At 40.6% G+C, this 25,986-nt stretch overlaps 1 protein-coding gene across 3 annotated transcripts in view; it reads left to right on the top strand.

Moving 5' to 3' along the window:
• ERMARD (ER membrane associated RNA degradation) overlaps window positions 1-25,986 on the top strand; it is a 1,319,361-nt gene that overhangs the window by 615,180 nt on the left and 678,195 nt on the right. For all 3 annotated transcript variants that reach the window (XM_044067775.1, XM_044067770.1, XM_044067782.1), the window contains one exon: window positions 22,568-22,670. In XM_044067775.1, the coding sequence (XP_043923710.1) occupies window positions 22,568-22,670 (103 nt within the window). The remainder of the gene's footprint in view (window positions 1-22,567; window positions 22,671-25,986) is intronic.

Below are 25,986 nucleotides of genomic sequence, written 5' to 3'. Positions count from 1 at the left end.
ACCAATTTTTGTGTGGATACCTAGTTTACAGCTATAGCCTTTGTTTTATCATTAAAATACAAAAGCACTTGTGAAACAGTTTATCCAGTACAAAATAAGCACTTTATTAAAAGGCCAGCAAAAAACTTAATGCTTTAACTGAATCACCATGTTTTCATTTCAAGACTTCTTTAGATAAAATTTCACATGAAACTGTTGCCTTTATATATCAGAAAAACTCCACCTATCAATTATACAAGATCCAGTAATAGTCAAACACTCATTAAAACAAGTTGCAGATTTAAAAAATAATCACAGTACTTCTTCTGTGTAAGAGATGCTATAAATAAGTTTTTAACTTACTTGTATAGCATTTTTATATGTGAAAGTTTTTGTATGCATCAACTTTTAACATTTATACATTTACAATTGTTTCATTTCATATGCAGGCTGCAGCATATATTTATGTTGCACTGGACATACTGCTTCACAACCGCTGGTTTACCTTCTGGGTTGTACTTGTTTCTTGTTTTGTCTTTGTTTTATCATCATTAATTTTATATTCCAAAAAAAAAAAAAAAACAGAACTGTCTTAGAATGTTCCATAACACTGAAATATCCTTTTTTGGTTTTGTCATGTATAAAATAATATCATGTGCTAATAAAGGCAACTTTGCTTGAATATCATACCAATTATAACCTTGAATTTCTGAGTTCATTATATTCTTTACCAATAGTTCCAAATATAACACAAATAAAGGTAAAAGAGAACACCGCTGCCTTGTTCCTCTGTTCAGGCACACACATTATCAAAGTGATATAGCCTCCCAATTAACTTTATTATTTTATCAGGAAGTGCAAATCCTTCCATTGCCCTACTCTTAGCTTACTGTGTAGAACGCTTTCTCTGCTTCAGCACTCACCAAAAACAGTGGTATTTCTTGCATTCTGCTTCCCTCTGGATCATCATTGTTATATCTGTGTCAAATGGTTGCCTCCCTCCACAAAACCACATTGATCTATATCTGTCAATTTTGGCAACAACTTTGCTATTCTTTTAGCCGTTATGCACATGAACACTTTATAAACTTTGCTTAAAAACAAAATGGGCGTATATGAAGCTGAATTTGATGGGTCTTTACCATCTTTATATATTATAGGCATCACTTTTTTTTCCAGGATGTTAAAGCTTTCCCTCCTTTTAAAATACTGTTAACAAAATCTTCCAGAGCTTTATCACTTTCTTCCCTCCTAGCTCCCAAACTTCCATCAGAATACCATCTTTCCTGGACACTTCTGTGCAGATTGGTTTTACATCACCGTTTTGATCTTTTGTCCCCATATCTTAACTGTTAATCTACCTCTAATCTTGGCATATTTAAGTCTTCCATAAATATTTACATTTGTGCTTTTTTGATTTCCCCATGTCTCTGCTTTACTCAAATTGTTATAAAATTTCTGAAATATCTCTGTATCTCTACAGGATCTCTGGTTATTGTCTTGTTGTAGGCTTCCTGAGTTTGGCAACACTACTTTCTACTTTCTGTTGCCTGAGTTGTTATGCTAAAAGTTTTGTGTTTTGGAGTTATTGTCAAAAAACAGTTAACAGCAGTCTTTCTAAACTTATACATATTATCCAGATACTCCCTTATTTTCACTTTAGCATTCTGCAGTTGTGCCTCTTATTATTCTGTGAGATTCCCCTTATTCTATAATACTCTAAACAATGTCAATCTCTCTAAATAAATGTCAGTCTCTCTAAATAATTCTTGTTACTTCTTAACCATATCTCTTTTTCTTTTATTGCTACTCTATTTTTAAAAGCCACTTTGATTTTATCCCACTCACTAGTTATAAATTCTGGAGTGCTTTCTGTATTCTGCAGTAATTCCTGAATAATTTTCATTAGCCATTCCTTAAATTCTTCTCTTTTTAAAAGGTAGGTGGGGAAACACCAATGTCTCATCTTTACTTCATTGCCCTGCATTTTTATCTTAGTAATTATTGACACATGTTTTAAAATAGCTATTGGATGTATGTCAAAGTTTTCAATTAAATGCACATGTTCCTGTAAAATATAATTTCTTTGCAGTCTAGCACATAATAATATGCAAGTTATCTCTGAGTTCCTACTACTGAGTTCACGTCTTCCATAACAAATATTTTCATAACTTTCTTAGGAAATCTACCCTCTTTTGTTATATTTTCCCTTCTAGGCCCCCAGATACATCCTCATTGTTACAAATCATATTCCATTCCCTACCTTTAAGTAATATTCCCTGCTGAAATCTGATTATTTCTCCCCCAATTTTTTAAGCTCCACATCACTTTTAGGTGTGATATAAATACATGCCAGTGTAATCCTCATCCCTAGCTAGTAGCCCCTTACTGTCACAAATCTGACATTATTATCTTATTTTCCCCTCTTCTATCACTTTTGGAGCCCCTCTGGCAATTAATATAAGTATTTCTGTTTCCTTTGTCCTGATGTTCTGCTGAATACCCATCCTGAAATCCGTTCTTTATCAAATTCACATATGAAGTTCTTAAGAAATGTGTCTCCTGTAGCTTTACTATGTGTACTCTGCATTTCTTAATATAATTCAATATTTTTTCTTTTTTGTCTATACCTGTAAGACCATTCACATTCCAAGATAATAGAGAAAGTATTGCCATTATGATAAAAAGTGATTATTTCCACCTATTATATATGATGACTTTTTTAAATGTCCGTTTCCAGCTTTTATGATACATACCACTCACTATAGTTTGGCAAGTCAACTTTGGAACCTATGACACATTTTACTAGTCACCTTCATTGGATCCCTCCTGGATTGGGAAAGTCAGAATGTCTTTTTACCTCAAGATAAGGTCTTGTTTTTTAACACAGTACTTCACAAAGATTGCCAGGTGCAACAGAATCTCAGCCAGGGAATTTCAGATACATGGCTTCCTGCAATTGATGTTTCCTTTGGTAAGGTTGCACATGTGAAAGCTGCAGTAATATTTTGAGGAACAGATGGTGCCTGCTTGCACCTACAGACTAATGTTTTCTGTCTGGCCTGCATCAATGAAAAAGTAGTTTGCTGGATTAAGCTTATCTTCCTGAACTGGGGGAATGCAGTTCAAAGTGGAGCCAGACAGTAGTTTGTCTGGGGAGCCCATGTGGCAGACCTGAGAGTGCAAGGAACTTTCAGACAAGAGTTTCAGGCAAAAAGCATACAAACATCATAGAGATGATGGCAGTTATTCTACTCATAAAGGCATTAAATGAAATTTGGCAACAGGGACTCCTGATCCTCAGGCGATCCCACAGTGATGTGGTACATAAACAAGCAAGGGAGACTCATTGTTATCACCTGTGCAGGGTACCAGTGAATGTATGGGTGATGCCTTTGGATATGAGGATAACCTCCAATGATCGATGTGATCAACAGTGTGGGAGATAGAATTCTTGGATCTAAGCCATAGATGGGGTGTGTTAGAAATAGACCTCTTTGCTTGTCAGAAAGCGGACAACTAAACATATACTGTACAACAAATACAAGTAGTATATATAAGATGGGAAATATTTTAATACAAATACAGAACATCAAAGTTGATAAAGCTTATTTAAAACAATGCATTAATTCCAAGGTAGTTCCCAAAGGCATCAGGTTTTTCAAACTACCTATGGGAGTAGAATATAATGAAAGTGTTATTTCAGCTTTTAATAGTTTATTTGATGATTTTGGTATATGTTATATGAATTTGTTATTAAAATGTTATGAGGACAAGTTAAATGTTCTTATTGATGAAGTTGAGCATGTCAATGAAACCATTTTGCGTAACCCTGCTTTTGAGCAGTGGTATGATTTATACCACAAACAGTTCCAAATGGCAGAGACTACAGCGGAAAATATTTTCCGAAGAAAAAACAATAAATTAGAACGTGATATGGAGTTGTACAGAACTTGCAAGGTTTATGTCTGGCCACAAGATAGGAAGCATAGATCAGAAGAAGGGTACACTTATGTAAGAGGTAGGGGACAAGTGGACAGACAGGAAAATTTTCAAGGAGGAAGACACCATCAGAATTACGGGAGAACAAATTTCCAGAGCAACAGAAAATACAAGTAAAATCTAGACTTAGTCAGTCCAAAGTGACAGTCACAGGTTCTCCTTCTTCTTCTTCTTCTTTCTTAGTTCCATCCAGTAAGATTCATGTGGATTCATCCACTTGTGTTACCAATAATGGAGGTGTATTATATGTACAAAATGAAACTTTGAATATGGACAAACAGGTAGTAGTCACGTTGGTAAAAGATAAGCCGAGTATAACACATTACCAAGGCTTCAATGTATACAATTATACAGATGTCCCTATTAAGGAGGATTTGTGCTCTCTTCTATGTAAAGGGACCAAATTCATTCCCACACAGAAATTTAATCTAGTAGATCATATCAAAGAAATTAAAATGTATAGTCGGAGACTTAACTTAGCACTCCTTTTTGAGAAAGGTAAGGAAGATGAGGCTACATACATATCCACTGAATTGAAAAGAAAAAGCACATTTATACCACAGTACAATCCACAGGTAAATGTGTTTGATCAGATGATTTGTAAAGATTTATACCTTTTCAACAAAGAAATCAATAAAGGGTATTGGAAAAATCAGGATTTAGTAAACGACAATATTACAAAACAAGAAAGAGCTGTACTGAATGAATATATGTATAAGCAGGACGTAAGAATAATGAAACCCGACAAGGGTGGGGGTGCAGTCATCTACTCCCAGAGGGACTACGTCACTGAGATACACAACATATTACATCTTTCTGGGAATTATGAATCGGTTTCGATTAATCAAATTAACAAAGGTGTTAGAAGAATTGATTTAGCATTAGAAGAATATTTGATTGATAACCGCATCACAGATGAACTATATAGATTTCTAAAAGTTGATCATCCAGTGATGGCACGGATAATAGGAATTCCAAAAATCCACAAGTCCCTGACCCAACCACCCTTCAGACCCATCATTTCAGGTTCCAAGTCAAAAACATACAACATAGGAGTAACGATTGACAGATGGACCAAGCATATTTATCAAAATGTACCTTTCATTATAAAAGACTCCTGGGATTTTTTGGCCAAGCTTAGTCCTGACAAATGGACAGAACAGTGCACATTAATCACCATTGATGTGTGTGATTTATTTTCTTGTATCCCTAAGGACGAGGGGCTTGAAAGGTTTGCCAGAAGTCTAAGAAAGTTTTCGTCAATGACTTGGGACAAAATAAATTTAATTTTAGACATGATGGGTATAGTGTTAGATCACAATTATCTCACTTTTGAGGGTGAATTTTTCAGACAGAGCAAGGGAGTTGCTATGGGGGCATCATGTGCCCCAATTTTTGCTAACTTAGTTATGTCTGACTGGGAGAATGAATTTATTACCAATTGTGTATTTTCTAGCAACATCATATTCTATGTGAGATTTTTGGATGATATATTCATTTTGTGGAAAGGACCACAAGAAAAAATAACTCAATTTGTGGAATATATCAATGGAATGACCAACTTTTTGAAATTTACGTACGACACTAGTAACACTGGTATTCCCTATTTGGATGTGTACATAGGTTTAAATGATGAAGGTTTTACATCTAAGATATATAGGAAAAGTACATTCTCCAATGATTATTTATTTTATGGGAGTGAACATCCTCCGCATATCTTTAAAAATATCATCAAGGGACAATGTATTAGATGTGCTAGAATGTCATCAACCAGAGAATTCATGGAAGAAGAAATGGTATTATTATCAGAATTATTTGATAAAAGGGGATATCCTAGGGACATGATTAGTGATACAATTGAATATGTCAAATCCCAATGGGGAACCAAATATAAACCCCTACTAGGTCATGAAAAAGAGATTAATGGAAACACACAGAAAGAAAATATGGGTAGAGTATGTGTTTTGACCTATACCCCTTATAGTACAAAGATTAAAGACATTATAAAGAAATATTGGGACGTTATAACAGTAACAGATGTTAATAAAAACATTTTAGGTGAAAAACCTAGGATTGTGTACAAAACAGGTCCCAATATAAAAAGGTTATTGGAAATTTCAAAGTCTAGGAAAGGTGAGAACAAAAAAGGAAAGATATTCACTAGAAAGTGTGGAAGATGCAAACAATGTATACACATAAATACCAACAGTGATATTGTTTTGAATGATATCAACCACACCAGGATTAGAAGTATAGGGGGCAACTGTGGCACTAAACATATAGTATACTTAGCTCAATGTAAAAAATGTTCGGCCTATTATATAGGTAAAACAGAAAGGGAGTTAAAGAAACGAATTTACGAACATTATTACAAAATCAAGAAAATGGATAGTAAGAATGCACTATACAGACACATCAAGCAATGTGGAGAAGAACACATTTTTTCATTCGTGATTATAGATGAGGAGAAGGAAACACTTTTTGGGGGCGATTGGAAAACAAGACTAGCCTGCAAAGAGAGTAGGTGGCAGATCTTGACTGATTCTACTAGAAACCCAGGCATTAATGATTTTATAAGTATAAAACCTTTTTTAATTTTGGATTCATATTAAATACATTACAATTCATATTATTCAAATATTCTAAATTATTTAATAACTTTATTTCCATAGTTAGTGGATCTTATATATTTCACACAAGCATTTATATAATATTTAAAAAATTTAAAATATTTAATAGAACTACACGTTTTTTCTGTGATTTCTCAACATTTTACAAACATATTTGTAATATTTACAATGTTTTAACAAGTATTACATGTTATATTTGTGATATTTTCAGTTGTTAGCTTTTATTAATAACACTGTAATGGATTACTGTCTTTTTAAATGGAGTAGTAAACATTGGCGCCAAAAACTGTTTTTAAATGAAGGGATCAAGATGTTTGCACTAGTTCTGATGAAGTCTGCGATGGTGCAGATGAAAGCGCTCAACTAGTGCTAATGGAAGTGTTATCGTTGCAATAAAGGATCAGTTTTACTTTTTCAGCGTTTTTTTCATCTCCTTGGAGGTTGGAGCTATTGGGTTTCGTTAATTCGTGACCGAATTGGATTGTGTACTTACAACTACAAGGCCAATTTGCAGTCCGGACAATTTGCTGAATCCGGATAATTTGCCGAACTCGGCAGTAGATTTGCGGTACAGTTACATTTGCTTCAAAGTACCCAGGGACATCTTTTTTACGTTCTTCATTCACAGTCAGACTACAAGGTCATTTAACAGTCCGGATAACTTGCCGAATCCGGCTGGAGTTTTGCGGCACATTCACATTTGCCTCAAAGTACCCAGGGACATATTTTTATGTTTTGTTTTCACAGCTGGACTGTGACATTCATCCGAGTTGTACACACTGCCCTCTCGGCAGCAGTATTGGGGCATTTTTACATTTGTTTCAAAAGTTTTTAAAAAGATTCAGGGACATCTTTTCTACGTTTTATTTCCACAGTCAGTTTGTGACATTTAATTGAGCTGCTTGTGGCTATCCCAGCTACGTTCCACCGCTTGTTATCTGCAGGAGCTGTTCTTTTTTATTATATACTGTACTAGGATATCAACAAGGTAGGCCTGGGCAACATATGCCTTCTCTACCTCATGGGTGGGTGGGTCTGTTCCTGTATTCATTCCCTCCCATTCCCGTAAGATCTGAGAAGAGATGCTAAATGCATTCATCATTGCATTCTTTTGGCTTAGACAGCTTTGTTTCTCCCTCCTGCTGGGCCTGACAAGGGAGGAACTATTTATATGTCTGCAGCATGTAGACCTCCTAACCCAAGGCAAGAAATCTATCATTCACCTAAAACTATGAACTCTAAGTTTGGCAGTGTGGCTGATTTAGCTTTCATCCCTTCCAGGCACTTGATTTCTGACTAAATAGTTCATATCTGGGGTCAGAAAACCCAGAATGACAAAATCAGATTTAGCAAATGGACACTATTCTCCCATCAGTGCTAAGATAGAAGACATGACTCAGTATCATCAAAAGAGCTCCATGTCCTCACCTGCCTGTCAGACCTGTTCAAATCAGGATTATGCTGTGGCTGTATTAAGGTGCATACTTTACCTATTTCTCATGTCTGCCACTGGAACCCACTCTCTTCTCCCATTTGCCAAGAAACAGCTCCTTAAAGGGAGTTTTCCACCTGAGACCACATAAAACCAAGATTGCTCCATCTTGGGACCTTGTGTTCATACTGCACAAGGTAACTTCCCCCCACTGAACCAGTTGCTCCTTTCCCAGTCAAGTATCTTTTCTGGAAAACAGCTCTTTTGGTAGTCCTGACCACAGCTCTAAGAATGTCAGCATTACAAGCTCTCATATAGGTTCATAGGTGTTTACTAGGCTAATGGCCCTGGCCTTTACAAGCCTAGCCCATAGAAGTGCCCTGGCATCGTGCCGCTCAACATTAGTTCCCAGTTCCTCTATCAAGTAGAGCCACTGGAGTGATCCCTGGGGTGAATTTTCTGTTGCCCATCCACTCTTCAACATTTCTCTTGAAGAGGGACAGTGAATTGCTCTGCCCTCATTGCAGAGAACCTTTTTTCCCCATAAGGATAGAATCATCTTGCATACCAAGCCCACCTTCTTGTCAAAAGTGGTTGCAAAACTGTCATTGAATCAAGCTGTACATTTCCCAGAATTTTCCTTCACTGCATAATAAGGGGGGGGGGGGCTTGCACTCCCACAATTTGTATAGACAGTTGAGATTTTACATGGGTGAGACAAAATGGTTCAGAAAGTCTGGCCAATTCTTTAGTTCCTTTCCTAAAGGAAGATAAGGAAAGATAATCAAGAAACTCTCTTAAGTATCTCTAAGTGGATTGCCCACCCTTTTGCTTTTTGTTACTACAGCTATGGAAAACATCTCCCTGGTGTGCTGAGAGTGCATTTCACCAGGCCTTTGACTACCACAACAGCTTTATTTATGCAAATGACTACACTGGCCATTGTGGAAGTAGCTGCCTGGTTTCTGCCCATCCATTTTCCAGGCATTAGAATCTAGGCACCACTTCCAGGGCAAGAGCAGTTCTTGCCGCAGGTATCTTTTTCTTTCTAGTGTTCTCTGCTCTACCTGTGTACCAGCCACCCCTTTGCCCATAAGGTGTGAGAATCATCCCAAGAGTCAGTACTGCAGCAGTGAATGCAAAGAACACAGTACAGTTGTGAAGGCACTTGCCATAACTATAAACATTCAGGTATAGTCACTGTTGCACTGCCTCTTCACTCCCTCCATTGCCTCTTGTATTCTTTCTTCCTTGGGCTAGGATTGGTACCCAGGATACATGTCTTTCCAGATTTTCATCGTGTTTCACTGTTGCAGTCATTATTCTTGGGTTATCCTGCTGGCAGGCTATCCTCAGTCGGCCAGAATTCCAAAGTCTAGGTCCGGCATCGGTTGCTGTTGCCTCTTCCCTGACGTCAGTGCGCCAGGGGTATAAAAGATGCAGCCAACGCCATTTTCTTCAGTCTTTCTTGCCACGTGGTGCCTGAAGCAAAAGCAGTTCGCAAGTGCCGGTCGGCCGACTCCTGAGATTTTCAAATCCGAATTTCAGATCCGAAGTCTTCATTAAAGCTAAGTACCCCGTTGGGGAAATTTTTTCTTGCTCCAGACCGATGTCAGAAAAAGTTAACAATTGTATTTCTTGTGGGAAGCAAATACCTCATAAGAATTTTCACTCTTACTGTATTCCTTGCCTAGGCCCTGATCACAATGTTGCTAGCTGTCGGTTTTGTGCTAGGTTTAACCAACGCACTATCAAGCGTCGGTTCAATTTTGCATTTCATTACTTTGGCCGAAGATTTCATTATATAATGCCTTCGGACCAGCCGACAACCGGAGTTTACAAAAAATGCAAGGACAAGGAAAAGGATAGGCATCCGAGGTCCAAAATCGACGCCGAAGCCTCTGCTAGGCCAATCGCCGGTTCTCCGGTTCTCAGTGAGGCGCTTTCGAAGCCCCTGGCACCCGCTACCTCAGAGCCACAGGCCGCTTCCGACTCCCACGTGGAGCCGACTGGGCCTCTAGAAACTCAAGGTATTGGACACTCGGAAATCATTCCCTTAGCTGGGTCCAGAGCCGCTGAGCAGGCATCGGCTTCTGAGGGTGTCTTCAGACCTACACAACTATATATTAAGCCATCTTCAGCTTCAAAGACAAAGACTAAAGCAGCTCTAAAGGCAAAGAAACAAGTACAGCATTCTCCTTCTCAGACTTCCATGCCTAAAAACAGATGCTCAAAATGGCCGAAGACCTAATTAGTTTGATCAGGGGCTCCCATCCCCCTCCTGATAAGAGGCCTAGGCAAGAGACAGAGTATGATTCTTCTGATCAGGTTTCTATTTCCTCTGATTCCTCTTCTGAACAGGATTACTCCATGCTTCCATATGAGGATTCTGATGCTGAAGAATCCATTCCTTCAGCCTCTCCTCCTGAGGATTACTCTTTTGGGGAAACCCTGCATACCATGAGGGAGCATTTCCACTGGGAGAGCCAAGATTATTCTGAATCTAAGAAAAGGCTCAGAGACTTTCTGCTACTTCCTCAGCACAGACCCCTTGCTATTCCACCTCTCCTGGATATTGTAGATGATGTATTTTCAGAGTCCGGCCTGTCCCCTGACTCTTTACCCCCTGCACCTGCTAAGCCAGACAGGTACTACAGGGTCCCGGATTCTCATAAATTCCTCTATAAAAACCCCGCTGCTGACCCAGAAACTATATCTCGGGGTCTCAAAGGGGTTAAAACTTCCACTGCAAAAAATCCTGTCCCCTCTGATAGGGATTTTAGGGCTCTAGACAGATGGGGGAAAAGTCTACACTTCTGCTACCCTGGCTGTAAGGGCTTTAAATTGTCAGTTTCGTATGCTTAAATATCAGCAATATTTAATGTCACTGCTTAAGCAGAAATTGTTGACAAACACTGAAGGTTCAGAGAACGAGGAATTGCAGGATTTATTGCATGCAGCTGAACAAGTGGGAAAGCATACTTTGCAATGTGGTTATGATTTACTGGAGGCCTCTTGCAGGGCCGCTGTTACAGGTTCTGTTATTAGAAGGCATGCTTGGCTAAAGGAACAGAATCTGCCTGATCATGTTAAAGCAAAATTATTAGATGCACCAATACAGCATGACACTTTGTTTGGTACTACAGCAGAATAGGTGTTGAAAAAATGGAGGATAAAGCAAAATCCATGCAGACAGTCAAGGATTTCTTACAGGTGCAGCCACCCAGGTTTAGCAGGAACTGGCCCTCTAAAAATTGGTCCTTTCCAGTGTCAGACATACCACAAAGAGGCAGATACTGGTGTCCCAGAGGCAGATCTCAGCCCCAAGGCTCATACAGGCCTAAACAATGGGGTGCTCCTACCTCCAAAAGCAGAGAAGACAAATCACAACCTTACAGGAAGCAGTCCCAATGACTTTCCTCTACCAGATCCAAGCACTTTTCTTTTGGCAGCCCCCTTAGGGGAAAAACTAGCACTTTTTTCATCAAATTGGCAAATGGTTACCCAAGACAAATGGGTCCTGAACAAAGTGTCCCAAGGCTACAGGTTCCATTTTTACACCCTGCCAAGGTCAAAAGGTATGCTAAACCTGCCACACAATCAATGGACAGAGGCACAAAAACAAATTACAGCCCTCATGAACATGACGGCCATTCAGCAAGTACCACATCAAGAGCAGGGGCAAGGATTTCACTCCAGACTTTTTCTAGTACCCAGAAAGGACAAAACCTGGAGACCAATACTGGACCTATCAATTTTAAATACGTTTCTGGAAGTTCCAAAATTCAAGATGTTGACTCTACAGCAGCTATTGCCCATGCTGGGCAAGAAGGCTTGGCTCGTAACTTTGGACCTAAAAGAGGCATACCTGCATGTCCCAATCAGACAATCATGCAGAAGACACCTCAGATTCATAGCTGGCTCAATGCATTACCAATTCTCTGCATTGCCCTTTGGCTTATCTACTGCACCCAGGATCTTCACAAAATGCCTGGCACCAGTAATTGCGTTTTGCAGACAAAAAGGAATTCAAATATATCCCTACTTGGAGGACTGCCTAATTCAAGCAGAGAACAAAGACATTCTTCTGAAGCATCTGGCATTTGTAAAAAGATTACTAATTGGCCTAGGGTACACAGTAAACGAAAAGAAATCAAAACTAGTGCCCTCTCAAGAGATAATATTTCTGGGTGCAAGCTTAAATACAACTGCCCAGATGGCTTATCTCACGCCAGACAAACAAAAGCATCTGACTACTTACTTCAAGAAATTGGCAACAAAAACCCACTTATCTGCAAGGAAAATTCTGCAGGCCTTGGGTTTCATGGCATCTTGCATTCTACTAATTCCATATGCCAGACTGCATATGAGGAAACTACAATGGTACCTAAAAAGTGTTTGGACTCAGCATTTCCACAGCCTGGAGACAGTGATTGCACTCATTCCCTGCCTGCAACAGGAGTTTTGATGGTGGGCAGAAGCCTGTCACCACAACAAGGGTCTGCCATTCAGTTTACCCACAGCCAGACAGACACTGACAACGGATGCATCAGATTATGCTTGGGGGGCCCATATGGCAGGAAAATGTATTCAGGGCACATGGCCTGCAAACCAGATGCATCTTCACATCAATCAAAAAGAGATGCTAGCTGTTCAAAATGCCCTGACAGCTTTCAAGGACCTGCTTCATCCAGGACAGTTACTGATAAAGAAAGACAACACTACGGTCATGTGGTACATAAACAAGGAGGGAGGTACACATTCCTACCCCCTCTGCAAACAAGCAATGACCTTATGGGACACAGCATTGGATTTTCATATTCACCTGCAAGCAAAATTCCTGCCAGGAAAAACAAATACTCTGGCAGACGAACTAAGCAGAAAGCTCATGGATCCCCACGAATGGAAACTGGATCCACAAGTCTTCAGCAGGATAATAAGGAAATGGGGATGCCCAGACATAGATCTATTTGCCTCCCCTCACAACTGCCAGTTGCAGAGATTTTGCACAAGGATTTATCACAAGCAAGCATGGAAAGTGTACGCCCTATCCTTCAGTTGAAAAAATCTAATGGTATATGCTTTTCCCCAACTGCCTCTCCTTCCCAGGGTACTCCTAAAGGTCAGACAAGAGAAGCCAAAAATGATACTGATTGCACCAGACTGGCCACACCAGCACTGGTTCCCAATCCTAAAGAGCTTGTCTCAAGGTCCAGCATGGATATTGCCTCAAACTTCTCACTTGCTGACCCAACAAAACAATCAGATCCTTCACAGCCAACACAGGACCTTAAATCTGGCAGCATGGTGGATAATGTAGCCATTCAGAACACTCCTCTTTCAAAAGCTGTTATGGATGTTATCTTGGAGGCCAGGAGCCCAGCACCAGAAAATCTTATGCAGAAAAATGGAAGAGATTCTGTACTTGGAACCAGGAACAAGGCATTGACACGTGTGTACCAAATATCCCTCAGATTTTACAAAACCTAACTGAGATGCTGAACAAAGGCCTTTCCTTCTCATCAATTAAGATTCATGCCTCTGCCATTTCAGCCCATTACAATACGGAACCACCTATTTTTTCTCATGCTTTAATAAGGCAGCACCTCAGAGGGGCCAAAAACATTAGGCCTCCAAGGAGAGAACCAATTTCGGCCTGGGACCTCAATTATGTTTTGGAAAAACTCACACTGCCTCCTTTCGAACCAGCATCAACAGCAGATATAAAATTCTTATCCTGGAAAACAGCTCTGCTCCTAGCAATAACCTCTGCATGGCGAGTCTCGGAGTTACAAGCAGTCATGGCTGTGGAACCTTTCATCATTTTTCATCCAGACAGGGTTTCTCTGAGGACAAACCCTACATTTATGCCCAAGGTGGTGTCCAGTGTGGCCCTTAACCAAACCATTCACTTGCCAACCTTTTATCCTAATCCACAGAACAAGGGTGAGAAAATTCTGCATTCTTTGGACATACACAGGCAGTTACTCTTCTACTTGGACAAAACTAAAGCTTTCAGAAAGACTGAGTAACTTTTAGTGTCATATGCTGCAGGATCACAAGGAAAGGCTATCTCAAAACAGACTATTTCTAAATGGATAGGCCATTGCATCCGTTTTTGCTATTTTCAACATGGCAAATCAGTGCCTAAGGACATTAGGCCTCATTCCACCAGAGCAGCAGCCACTTCAGCAGCCTTCCTCAGAGGAGGACCAATCAAAGATATCTTAGAGGCTGCAACTTGGAGTTCAGTGCACACCTTCTCAAAGCACTACCACTTACCTCTTTACTCTAAGTCCAGAGCAGGCTTTGCCACTGCAGTTCTGCAGGGCCTCATAGCCTCTCCTAATTCTATTTAGCCCAGCCACCCTTCCTCAGCTTTGGGATTCAACCCAAGAGTAATGACTGCAACAGTGAAACACGATGAACATAGTACAGTTGTGTACCTACCATAAATGTAGATGTTCGAGTGTATTCACTGTTGCAGTCCAGGTTACCCACCCACCATCCCCCTTTTCTTTGCTGGGACTTATCTGTACTTCTCTGTCTATACAACCTATTTGGTGTATTTGCTTGTAGATGAAGGAAATGTTATTTTTGTGCATGCATTTTTATTGGCATATTTTTCAGCCTACCAATTTGGGGGCACCTGACATCTGGGGCAAGAAAAACTGAAGAAAATGGAGTTGGCTACATCTTTTATACCCCTGGCGCACTGATGTCAGGGAAGAGGCGACAGCATCCAACACCGGACCTAGACTTTGGAATTCTGGCCGACTGAGGGTAGCCTGCCAGCAGGATAACCCAAGAGTAATGACTGCAACAGTGAATACACTCAAACATCTACATTTATGGGAGGTACACAACTGTACTTTCTTATGACTTTAAGTTGTCTCTAAAAGAGCAGTTTTTTTTGAGCTCCCTCTGGTCTCTGTTTTCCTAGTGGAGTGGGCCAGTCTTGGGTAAGTTATGCTGTGTTAATCAGGAACCTTTCTAGAACCTACATGGGGCATGAAAGTCCTGAAGATTGTGCCCACAGATGTACCTTTATACCACTAGTGTTTTGACATTAGTAGGGTGGGAAGTCCACTGAACCAGGAGGGAGAAGGTGAGGGCTCTAATATTCGGGCCATCCATTAGGATCCTGCAAGCAGGAATTCCAGGAGTTAGTACTGAATCTATTTAAATACTTTACAGTTGTGGTAAGTGCCTATACAGCTATACTTTCCTTTGTAGTTGAGAAAACAGATGCTTGAGAGGATACATGAGCCATATTGGGAATTAGTGAAGTGCAAAGCAAGAGCAAGAAGTGTAATGCTTTGGCCATGAATGTCAGCTCGGATAAAACAATGTATACAGAACTGTGCCATGTGCACTGTTTATCATGCAGGCGATCCAACAGAAAAATGCTATTTTACCAAGTTCCAAATCATCCATGAATCCAGATTTGATTTCATATTTGTTCCAGTTCAGAGACTCTGTGGATTATTATCCTGGGCTTCCTGAAATAATTAAACTGGCAGACACATGCTTAAGTGTGACTGGTGCATTAAAGTATGCATTATAGAAACAGGAGGTGTGGTCTAACCTCCTTGAGATCTACATTTATTCTGATTTCTCTGAAATTTCTTTGTATCACATGACATGCAAGTCAGTGTAGCTAACTCTTAAATTTTAGCGCTATGCACCCATTTACTGTATTTTATCTGAAGTCAAGGAAGCTTTTGCCAGCAGGCTCTCAAGTATATTCTTCATGGAAAGTAGCTCTTTCCATTACAGCATTTGCAAGGGTGTTTTAGGCAGGATATTCCACTGGAAACATGTAAGTACATTTATAAAGCATTATTCCTTAGGTGTACAGGTGATATGAATGTCACCTTTGACTCAAAAGTACTTAGAGGTGGCTTCTTTTATCTGCTGTTCTGCAGGTTTTTCCCAAGACAGATCTGTAAAAGTTGAACTACTATGGAAGATATACAGAATTCAGAGTAAATGTTTTTAGCTGTTGAAAACTTATGCTGAATATTTCTTCAACATATACACCTTACCAGATATTTGTCTGGAATAACACAAACCCCTCACATCTACGGTTTGCCTTGAGATTTCCTTCTTAATTGTCTTACCGTAGGTAATGACAGAATGCATATCAATGTAAAAGGAAGGAAAAGGCTAAGGCTGTGCTGATAGCATAGAGGGATAGAGTCTTGCTTATAGCCCAGGCAACTGACACTCGACTAGTCGCTTAGGCATTTGCTGGCACAGGCAGGGAGAATGGGCACACCCATCCTGTGGGGGAGAGATGGTCTCTTCTGTATGGCTAATGCCTCTGCAGTAATGACAGTGCCTTAGCTGTAGAGCAGAGGCTATTCATGATGGGAGGGAAGCCCGTATGAGGAAAGACATATGGACATGGTCACCCAAGCTGGTGACAGTAGTAGAACCTGGTGGCACATTTGGGGGAGCACACATTCATGGACCATGGGCATAGGTGGATCTCTCAGTGATACAAGTGCTCATGTCACTGCCAGGGCCGGGGTTAGAACAAAAATAAAAAAAAAGCTTTTGCACCAGGAAAGCACAAAGTACTCTCTTGGATGCTAATGGAATTGTATTGCAGTTTGATGTTCTTCGTGTTTTACTGTTGCAGTCATTACATTTGGGTTATCTGCTTGCAGGTTGCCGTCAGTCGGCCTGATTAACAAAGTCTTGGGTCCTGCGTCGGTTGCTGTCTCTTCTTCCATGACGTCAGGTCGTCAGGGGTGTAAAACATGCAGCCGATGCCATTACACCAGTCTTTCTTGCCGTGTGGTGCGTGAAGCAGTTCGCAAGTACTGGTTGGCCGACTCCTGAAAATTTCATTTTTGAGTTTCAGAATCGAAGTCTTCAGCTAAAGCTAAGTACCCCGTTGGGGAAACTTTTTCTTGCTCCTTACTGATGTCAGTAAAAGTTAATAATTGCATTACTTGTGGAAGGCAAATACCTCATAAAGATTTTCATTCGGACTGTATTCCTTGCCTAGGCCCTGACCATGACGTACCTTGCTGTCGGTTTTGTGCTTTTCTTAATCAGCGCACTATCCATCGTCGGTATATTTTCGCCTCTAAATATTTTGGTTCTTGGTTTAATTATCCAGAAATGTTGTCGGTTACCCATCCGACTACTGGGATTCCGAAAAAATGCAAAGATAAAGACAGAGACAGGCTGTCAAGGTCCAAAACTGCCGATGACGCTTCTCCTAAGCCAGTCGCCAGTTCGCCGGTTCTCAGTGAGGGGCTTTTGTAGCCCCTGATACCCGCTACTTCTGATTCGCAGGCCTGTACTGAGACCCATTGGGAGTCTGGTATGCCGCAAGATGCTTCAGCTATGGAACCCGCGGATGTCTCTACCTTGGATGGGTTCGGAGCCACTGTGCAGGCACCGGCTTCTGAGGGTGTATTCAGGCCTATGGACTTGCATAGTAAATCAATGCCTCCTTAATTACTTGGGCATAAGTCTCGATCCATGTCTATAAAACCAATGCCCAGGCCACATGCTCAGGCCTCTATGCCTAAAAAACAAATAAGAATGGCTAAAGATCTAATAACTCTAATCAGGGGTAGCCAACCCCCCCCCCCTTCTAAGAGGCCTAGGACTGAGGTTGATTATGAATCTTCTGATCAAGATTCTGTTTTTTACTGACTCTTCTGATGATCTGGATTTGCCCTTACCTACTTATGAGGATTCTGATGCAGAGGACTCTATTCCCTCTACTTCCCCTCCTGAGGATTTTTCTTTTGAGGAAAACTTACATACTCTAAGGCAGCATTTCTACTGGGAAAGCCAGGATTTTTCTGATTCAAAAAAGAGGCTTAGGGATTTCCTTCTCCTACATCAGCATACGCCTTTAGCTATTCCTCCTGTACTAGACATTGTTGATGATGCTTTCTCGGAATCTAGTTTGGCCCCTGATTTCCTGCCTCCTGCTCCCAGAAAACCTGACAGATACTACAGGGTCCCTGAGTCCCACAAGTTCCTTTTCAAAAATCCTATTGCAGATCCAGAGACTATTTCACAGGGGCCCAAGGGCATTAAGGCTTCTACTGCTAAAAATCCTACCCCTTCTGATAGAGACTCCAGGGCGCTGGATAAATGGGGTAAGAAGGTTTACGCTTCTGCAACCGTGGCCATTAGGGCTTTAAACTGTCAGTTTCATATGTTAAAATATCAGCAACATGTTATTGGACTGCTTAAACAGAAAATTATGTTGATTCCTGGCTGTGTGGAAAATAAAGACTTACAGTATTTAATGCATTCTGCCGAACAAGTTGGAAAACATACTTTGCAATGTGGTTTCGATTCATTAGAGGCCTCTTGCAGGGCTGCTGTTACTGGGTCTGTGCTCAGAAGGCATGCTTGGCTTAAGGAGCAATCTTTGCCTGATCATGTTAAGGCTAAATTGTCGGATGCTCCTTTAAATCAGGACTGCCTGTTTGGCAACAAGGCTGAGGAAGTTCTTAAAAAGATGGAAGATAAAGCTAAATCTATGCAAACTGTTAAAGATTTTTACAAGTTCAGCCTCCTAGATTTAGTAGGCACTGGCCCTCTAAGAATTGGTCCTTTCCAGCCCCTTCCAGGTCTTCTCAAGCCAAACCCAGACACAGCAAAAACCCCAGGTTTCAGTCCCAGGGGACTCACAGAACTAAGCAGTGGGGGGGGCCTCCACTTCCAAGTCTGGGAATAATAAGACTCCCCCCTATGGTAAACTGTCTCAGTGACTTCCTTTTAACATTTCCAAGCACTGACTGCCCCTCTGGGGGGAAAGATTGCTCTTCATGCAAAGAATTGGGAACTCATTACCTAGGACAAATGGGTTTTAAATATAGTGTCCCAGGGATACAGATTTCACTTCCACACATTGCCAACACCAAGTGGGTGGCCGGACCTTCCCTCAAATCAGTGGGCAGAGGCAAACAAGTACTTTCTGTCTTAAGCATGGGGGCTATTCAACTGGTACCAGAAGAGGAAAAGGGACAAGGTTTCTACTCGGGACTTTTCCTGGTACCCAGAAAAGACAATTCATGACGTCCTATTCTGGACCTGTCTACACTAAGCACCTTTTTGGAGATTCCAAAATTCAAGATGCTGACTTTTCACCAATTACTTCCTATGCTAGGCAAAAATGCCTGGTTGGCAACACTAGATTTAAAAGAAACATACCTGCACATCCCAATCAGGGAATCTTGCAGAAGATACCTACGCTTCAAAGCAGGCTACACGCACTATCAGTTCTCTGCACTGCCCTTTGGCTTATCTACTGCACCCAGGGAATTCACAAAGTGTCTAGCTCCAGTTATTACATTTTGCAGGCAAAGAAATATTCAAACATACCCTTACCAGGACGATTGTCTAATTCTGGCAGAAAGCCAGGACATACTTTTGAATCATCTGGCTTTTGTACAGAGGGTTCTAACTTGTCTGGGGTACACCATAAATGAAAAGAAATCACATCTGGTACCCTGTCAACAAATTATATTCCTGGGAGCAAGCTTGAATACAACTTCCCAGATGGCTTACCTCACGCCAGAAAAGAAAATTCATTTGACAACCTATTTCAAACAAGTGGCCACAAAAACCCTGCTATCTGCAAAACAAATACTGCAAGCCTTGGGGTTCTTGGCCTCCTGCATTCTTCTAATTCCATATGCAAGACTGCATATGAGGAAACTACAGTGGTATCTAAAACCCTATGGTGTCAACAGTCTCAAGACCTAGAAAAAATGATTCCTATCATACCTTGCCTACGCCTAGAGTTCCTTTGGTGGGCAGAGGCCTGCCACCAAAACAAGGGACTGCCTTTCACACCACCCCCTGATGCCCAAACCCTAACAACAGATGCATCAGACTATGCATGGGGGGCTCACCTGGCAGGGAAGCGCATTCAGGGCAAATGGAACTCAAGTCAAATGCACCTGCATATCAATCAAAAAGAAATGTTAGCTGTACAGAATGCTCTGACAGCCTTCAAGGACCACATTCTTCCAGGACAACTAATGGTAAAGACGGGCAACACCATTGTTATGTGGTACATAAACAAGCAGGGGGGTACACATTCTTACCCCCTCTGCAGACTAGCCATGGCATTGTGGAACACCGCCTTGAGCTACCAAGTGCACCTACAAGCTCAATTCCTGCCAGGAAAATTAAATACACTGGCAGACAGACTAAGCAGAAACCTCATGGACCCACACGAGTGGAAACTGGAACCAAGGATTTTCAACATGTTGACAAGCAAATGGGGGAGACCAGATATAGACCTGTTGGCCTCTCCCCAGAACTACCAATTGGACAAATTTTACACAAGGACTCCCTACAAACAAGCCTAGAAAGTGGATGCTCTGTCCTTCAGCTGGAAAAACCTATCAGTCTATGCCTTCCCCCCTCTGCCTCTGCTCTCCAAAGTACTAATAAAAATCAAACAGGACAAACCAAGGATGATTTTGATTGCTCCAGACTGGCCGCGTCAACACTGGTACCCCCTCCTGCGCAGTGTGTCACGGTTATCTCCATGGCACCTGCCTCAGACTCCTTCCCTGCTGTCTCAGCAGGAGAACCAGATTCTGCACCCTCAGCTTCCAACACTGTACCTTGCAGCCTGGCTAATTACTTAATCTCTTCATTACCATCCCTCAGCAAACCTGCGATGGATATCATTTTAGAGGCGAGGAGGCCTAGTACTAGAAAATCTTATGCTGAAAAATGGAAAAGATTCTGTGCCTGAACCAATCTCAAGAGATGAGCACAACAGCGACCAATTTACCTCAGATTTTACAATACTTAACTGAGATGCTTCACAAGGGCCTGTCTTTTTCCTCTATTAAAATACACACCTCAGCCATTTCAGCTCATTATAACACAGAACCTCCCCTCTGCTCTCATCCACTGCTCAAGCAGTTCCTCAGAGGGGCCAAAAATTTGAGACCATCCAGGAGAGCTCCAACCCCAGCTTGGGACCTTAACTTTGTCTTGGAGAAACTCACTCTATCTCCTTTCGAGCAAGCTGCTACTGCAGACTTAAAATTTATTTCTTGGAAAACAGCTTTCCTTTTAGCAATCACTTCAGCTAGAAGGGTATCTGAATTACAGGCCCTTATGGCAGTGGAGCCTTTCATCATCTTTCATGCGGACAGGGTGTCCCTCAGAACCAATCCATCTTTCATGCCCAAGGTGGTATCCAGTGTGGCTCTTAATCAGTCCATTCATTTGCCAAAATTCTTTCCCAATCCACATAATAAAGAGGAACAGATACTGCATTCCTTAGATGTGCACATACAACTTAGATTCTACTTGGACAGGACGAAACCTCAAAGGAAATTTGAACAACTGCTGGTGGCATTTGCAGCAGGGGCAAAGGGGAAGGCTATTTCAAAGCAAACCATTTCTAAATGGATAAGCCATTGCATTAATTTCTGCTATAAGCACCATGGAAAACCTATCCCCCAGGGGATCAGACCTCACTCCACCAGGGCTGCATCTACCTCTACAGCCTTTCTCAGAGGCATCCCTACAAGGGACATCCTAGAAGCTGCTACCTGGAGTTCTGTACATACTTTCACCAAGCATTATCATTTGCCAATTTTCTCTAAATCCAGAGCTGGCTTTGCCACTGCAGTCTTGCAGGGCCTTATAGCTGGCCCTAATGCTATCTGAATTCCTCCTCCCAACCATAGCTTTGGGAATCTACCCAAATGTAATGACTGCAACAGTGAAACACAAAGAACATAGTACAGTTGTGTACACTTACCATAAATGTACATGTTTGAGTGTATTCACTGTTGCAGTCCTGGTTACCCTCCCTCCAGCCCCCTAACTTCTTTTGGCTATACCTCTACTTTCCTTTATTATACTTAAAAGTCTTTTTGGTGTATTTGCTTTTTTGTTGGAGGTATATCTTTGTGCTTTTATGTTTAATTGCTTCCCATTAGGGGGGCATCTGACATCTGGGGAAAGAAAAACTGATGTAATGGCGTCGGCTGCATGTTTTATACCCCTGACGACCTGACGTCATGAAAGAAGGGACAGCAACCGACGCAGGACCCAAGACTTTGTTAATCAAGCCGACTGAGGGCAGCCTGCAAGCAGATAACCCAAATGTAATGACTGCAACATTAAATACACTCGAACATCTACATTTATGGTAAGTGCACACAACTGTACTTTTTCAGACTCTTGGATGTCTGGATGAGGACCTCACTCAGACAAGGTTGTACCTGATTGAAGGGAGGCATGGTGGTCAGTAGGCATGAGGAAAAGTATTAAAAAAAAGAAAAGACAGAGAGGGAAATATGTGTAGGGGAATACTTTTTTTTTTCAAGTGTATGGCAAAGTTATAATTTTTAAGAAACACAAAACAGAAAGCTTATGAAAAACTAAAAAAGGTTTCCTAATTGGTTGTAATTATACTTAATAGTGACAAATGTGATAAAAGTGCAGTGAAGTTAAACTTTACACATTTGGTTTTGTTTAATTTCCATGTATATTTAAACAGGTATGCAGATTGTGTCATTCTACTTCTGCCTCAGATTGAGACTGGTCTAAGGCTGGTTTTCACTTCACTGAATAATTGCCAAGAACGATTGCTGACTGCAGAGGTATGTCAGACCTGCTTACTGTTCTCATTTTGGTGGCTCACCCACAGTTTTATGCATTGCCTTTTTGGGAAAACATCAGTGTGTCATATGATCTACTGAATAATTTTGTAACTTTAATATTTTTTACAAAATGCAAAGCACTACTTCAGATTTTTGCATGTTCTTTATTTTGCACGAAATCGAGTAGTATAGAAAATCAGACAGCATTAAGAAAAGAAACAAATAGTTCAAAAAATAAGATGGGATGTTTTTAAACACCGTCATTTTAATTTTCTTTTCTTTTCTGACATTGCATTAAGACTTGTAGCTGTGAAATGTGTCCGTTTGTTGGATTTTGTTCTGCTGTAGTGTATTCATTTCATTTTCCTTGATACATGCTTATGCACTCTACAGTTGTCATTCCTTTTTCCGACTCTTAGCATTTATAATTTGATATTTAGAAGCTGTTTCTTCCTTGTTTTTTTTTTTCCTTTTTAAATTATTCCATGCTGTATATCACAGTTTTTCCATCATTCTCACTGGCACTTGTTTGGTATATAGAAGATTAATTTTAGGGGAGAGAGTTATATTCTGCGGACACCTGAAATGAGCCCCACCACATGAATGCAGTAATGCTTGCTGGTTTATGTATTCAACAGGCATTACTGCACAAGCAGGCTTGTAAGGCAGGAGGCTGTTGAGCTTATGCCTTACTCTGTGTGTGGTAATATTTCTGTTGAGCACTCATCCCAGCAATAAATGACAGTTTTGTCAAATGTGTTCTGAGGTGTTTAAATATGTCAAATATGTGTGGATTGTCTAATGCAGTGTTGATTGATTAGTGGTATTATTGAAGAGAGGAGTATGATGTTTCCAGGTAAGGAGGTAAATGGTGTTACTTTTTTTTTTTTTTTACTGCTGAAACTTCCGGATGTATCGAAAGTTTCTACATTAAGGGTTTTGTGTGTGTGTGTGTGTGTGTGTGTGTGTGTGTGTGTGTGTGTGTGTGTGTGTGTGTGTGTGTGTTAAGGCTAGGGTAAGAGAAAGGGGATAGATTGAGTTGTGTGGGTGAATGTTGCTGCATGTGCTGTGTGTCTGAGCCTGTCTTGTATAGTGATAGTGTTACTGAATGTTTTTTTCTAAGGTAAGGTGCATAGTTAAGGCCAGGGATGAGGTTAGATTTAGCATGTATTTGTAAGGTGGTGGTGCAGTTTCACCTTACTCATGCCTGATAACCCTGCCTCTGCTCCTAACCCTAACTGTTGAGGATGAGACAGAGATCACCACATAGGAGCCAGTACAAGATAGAGAAAAACAAGAGAGCTTATAGTCTGTCTTGGTGTCTTAGGGGAACTTAATTTCTTGATTTTTGTTAAAAAAAAAAAAAAAAAAAAAGTTTGGTCATTCCATTTGGGAAGGTATTTGGAGAGGTACGTCCCAAATATTGCATTGTATTCTATGAGTGGTCTGATGAAGGACCTAGAGGATATACGTTTGGCCAAAGTCGAAGGATTTCCCAACTATATAAGTAATAAACGATGATTGAAGGATAGTTTATTGCTGATGAAGGTATCTAGGTGACTTATGACTGTGCTGATCTTGAGCAGGGATCCTTTTATGTTGTATTCAGAAGGACAGATTTGTTCATCAAAGGCAACTTCACTGCACTGCATTTTTTGGTATTAAGCTTGTGGCCGTGGTTGATGCACTGGGTTTTGGTTTTTGCAAACCACTCTTGAAGGACATGAATGTATATGGGAGAGTCAGTAATAACCCAGTTTACAGTCATCTTCAAACTTGGCCATATACCTTTGATTTTTGATTTCACCTTTGATGTCAAATTTCACATCAGAAATGTACATGACGAAGAATAGGACACTCAGGACTGAGTCCTGAAATATATAAATGACACATCTGTTTGAAGAAAAGCTATCACCAACTCTTAAGGTGTGCTTTTGGTAGGAGAGATGGTGGTGGTACTGCGGTAGCATTGTCGCCTCATAGTAAGACGTTGTCCTGTTCGATTCTCAGCTAGAGCGTCTTCTGTGTGGAGACATGCGTGAATGGGCGTAGCTTCGTTGAAGGTTGTGCGTCAGGGCCGGCAACTTGGCACGTAAAAATCTACTGCTAATCATTAGCGGACCGGAGTTCCGCTGTGGCGACCCCTAACCAGGAAAAGCCGAAAGACACAACAACAACAACTAATGATGTAGGGGGGTTGTTTAGACTAGTAAAGTTTGCACTGATGTCAGCATGGGGAATCATATTCAGCAATTTAAAGAGGTCCAGGTAGGTGATGGCATCTGTTGCATTTTCAAAGAAATCAACCAGATCAAGGATACAAGATCTAGGGTTTATAGGTCACCATTAATTGTTTATGAAATTGGACAAGATACTTACCATGATTGTGGAGATTTTCCAAGTGGGACTAATAGTTGCCAGAGTTTGTGATGGAGTGGCCTTCTTCCAGAGATCAGGTACATATTCTGTACAGTGATTAAGGATGAAAAGGTTTAGGAGTGGTTTAACAGTGTTGTATTTGTATATGGTAAAACAAGTCCTGCTGATCGCAAAGCTGTGTTCAACCATGAACCAGATAAAATGAACAAAAATGTAGAACACCGCACCACAGCAAACCAATAAAAGGGAAATGGCTAAGAGCAGTATAAAATCCAAACAGACTTTTATTCGAACACAGGTGAGCGCTTTTGCGATAAAATTGCTTCTTCAGACCATACAATAAAAACAGCAACTTCTCAGATATTTAAAATACAATCAATTAAATATATACCAATAAAAAACATGCAGATACAATAGCCATAAAATTTTTAAAAGCACAGCTTTCTTTTAAGGCAGCAACCATAAAGGTATATTGGCATAAAGACACATATAGCAAGGTACCTATTTAAAAAGCTTTCTTTCTTTCAGAACTGGCTTAAGAGGTACTGATTCATTCAAGCCCTCACCTCTATGTGCTGATAGTTTAAGAATCCATCTTAATTCTTTCCCTTCTGTGACGTTTACTTCTACTGCCATAAACTTGAACCAATGGTTAGTGCCTTTCTCTTGAATGTGTTTAGATAGGGCACTATAACTATGCCCCTTATTAGCATAATAATAATGGTCTCTAATTCATTCCTTAAGTCGCCTATTAGTTTTTCCTATATAAAATTTTGAACAGATCACACACTGTGCTAGGTAAACTAAGTTTTTAGTGTCACAATTAGCTTTAACTTTAAAAACATAATGATTACCATTGTCTGGTTGAATAAATGTATTAGATACATCAATGTATTTACAAAAAGTGCATTTGCCACAGATAGAGGTGCCAAAACTA

Source organism: Protopterus annectens, chromosome 1.part0, assembly GCF_019279795.1.
Source record: "Protopterus annectens isolate FY-2018-M chromosome 1.part0, PAN1.0, whole genome shotgun sequence".
Lineage (NCBI taxonomy): Eukaryota > Metazoa > Chordata > Ceratodontiformes > Protopteridae > Protopterus > Protopterus annectens.
Note: the sequence above shows the minus strand (reverse complement) of the source record. Positions and strands in the feature narration are given on the sequence as shown.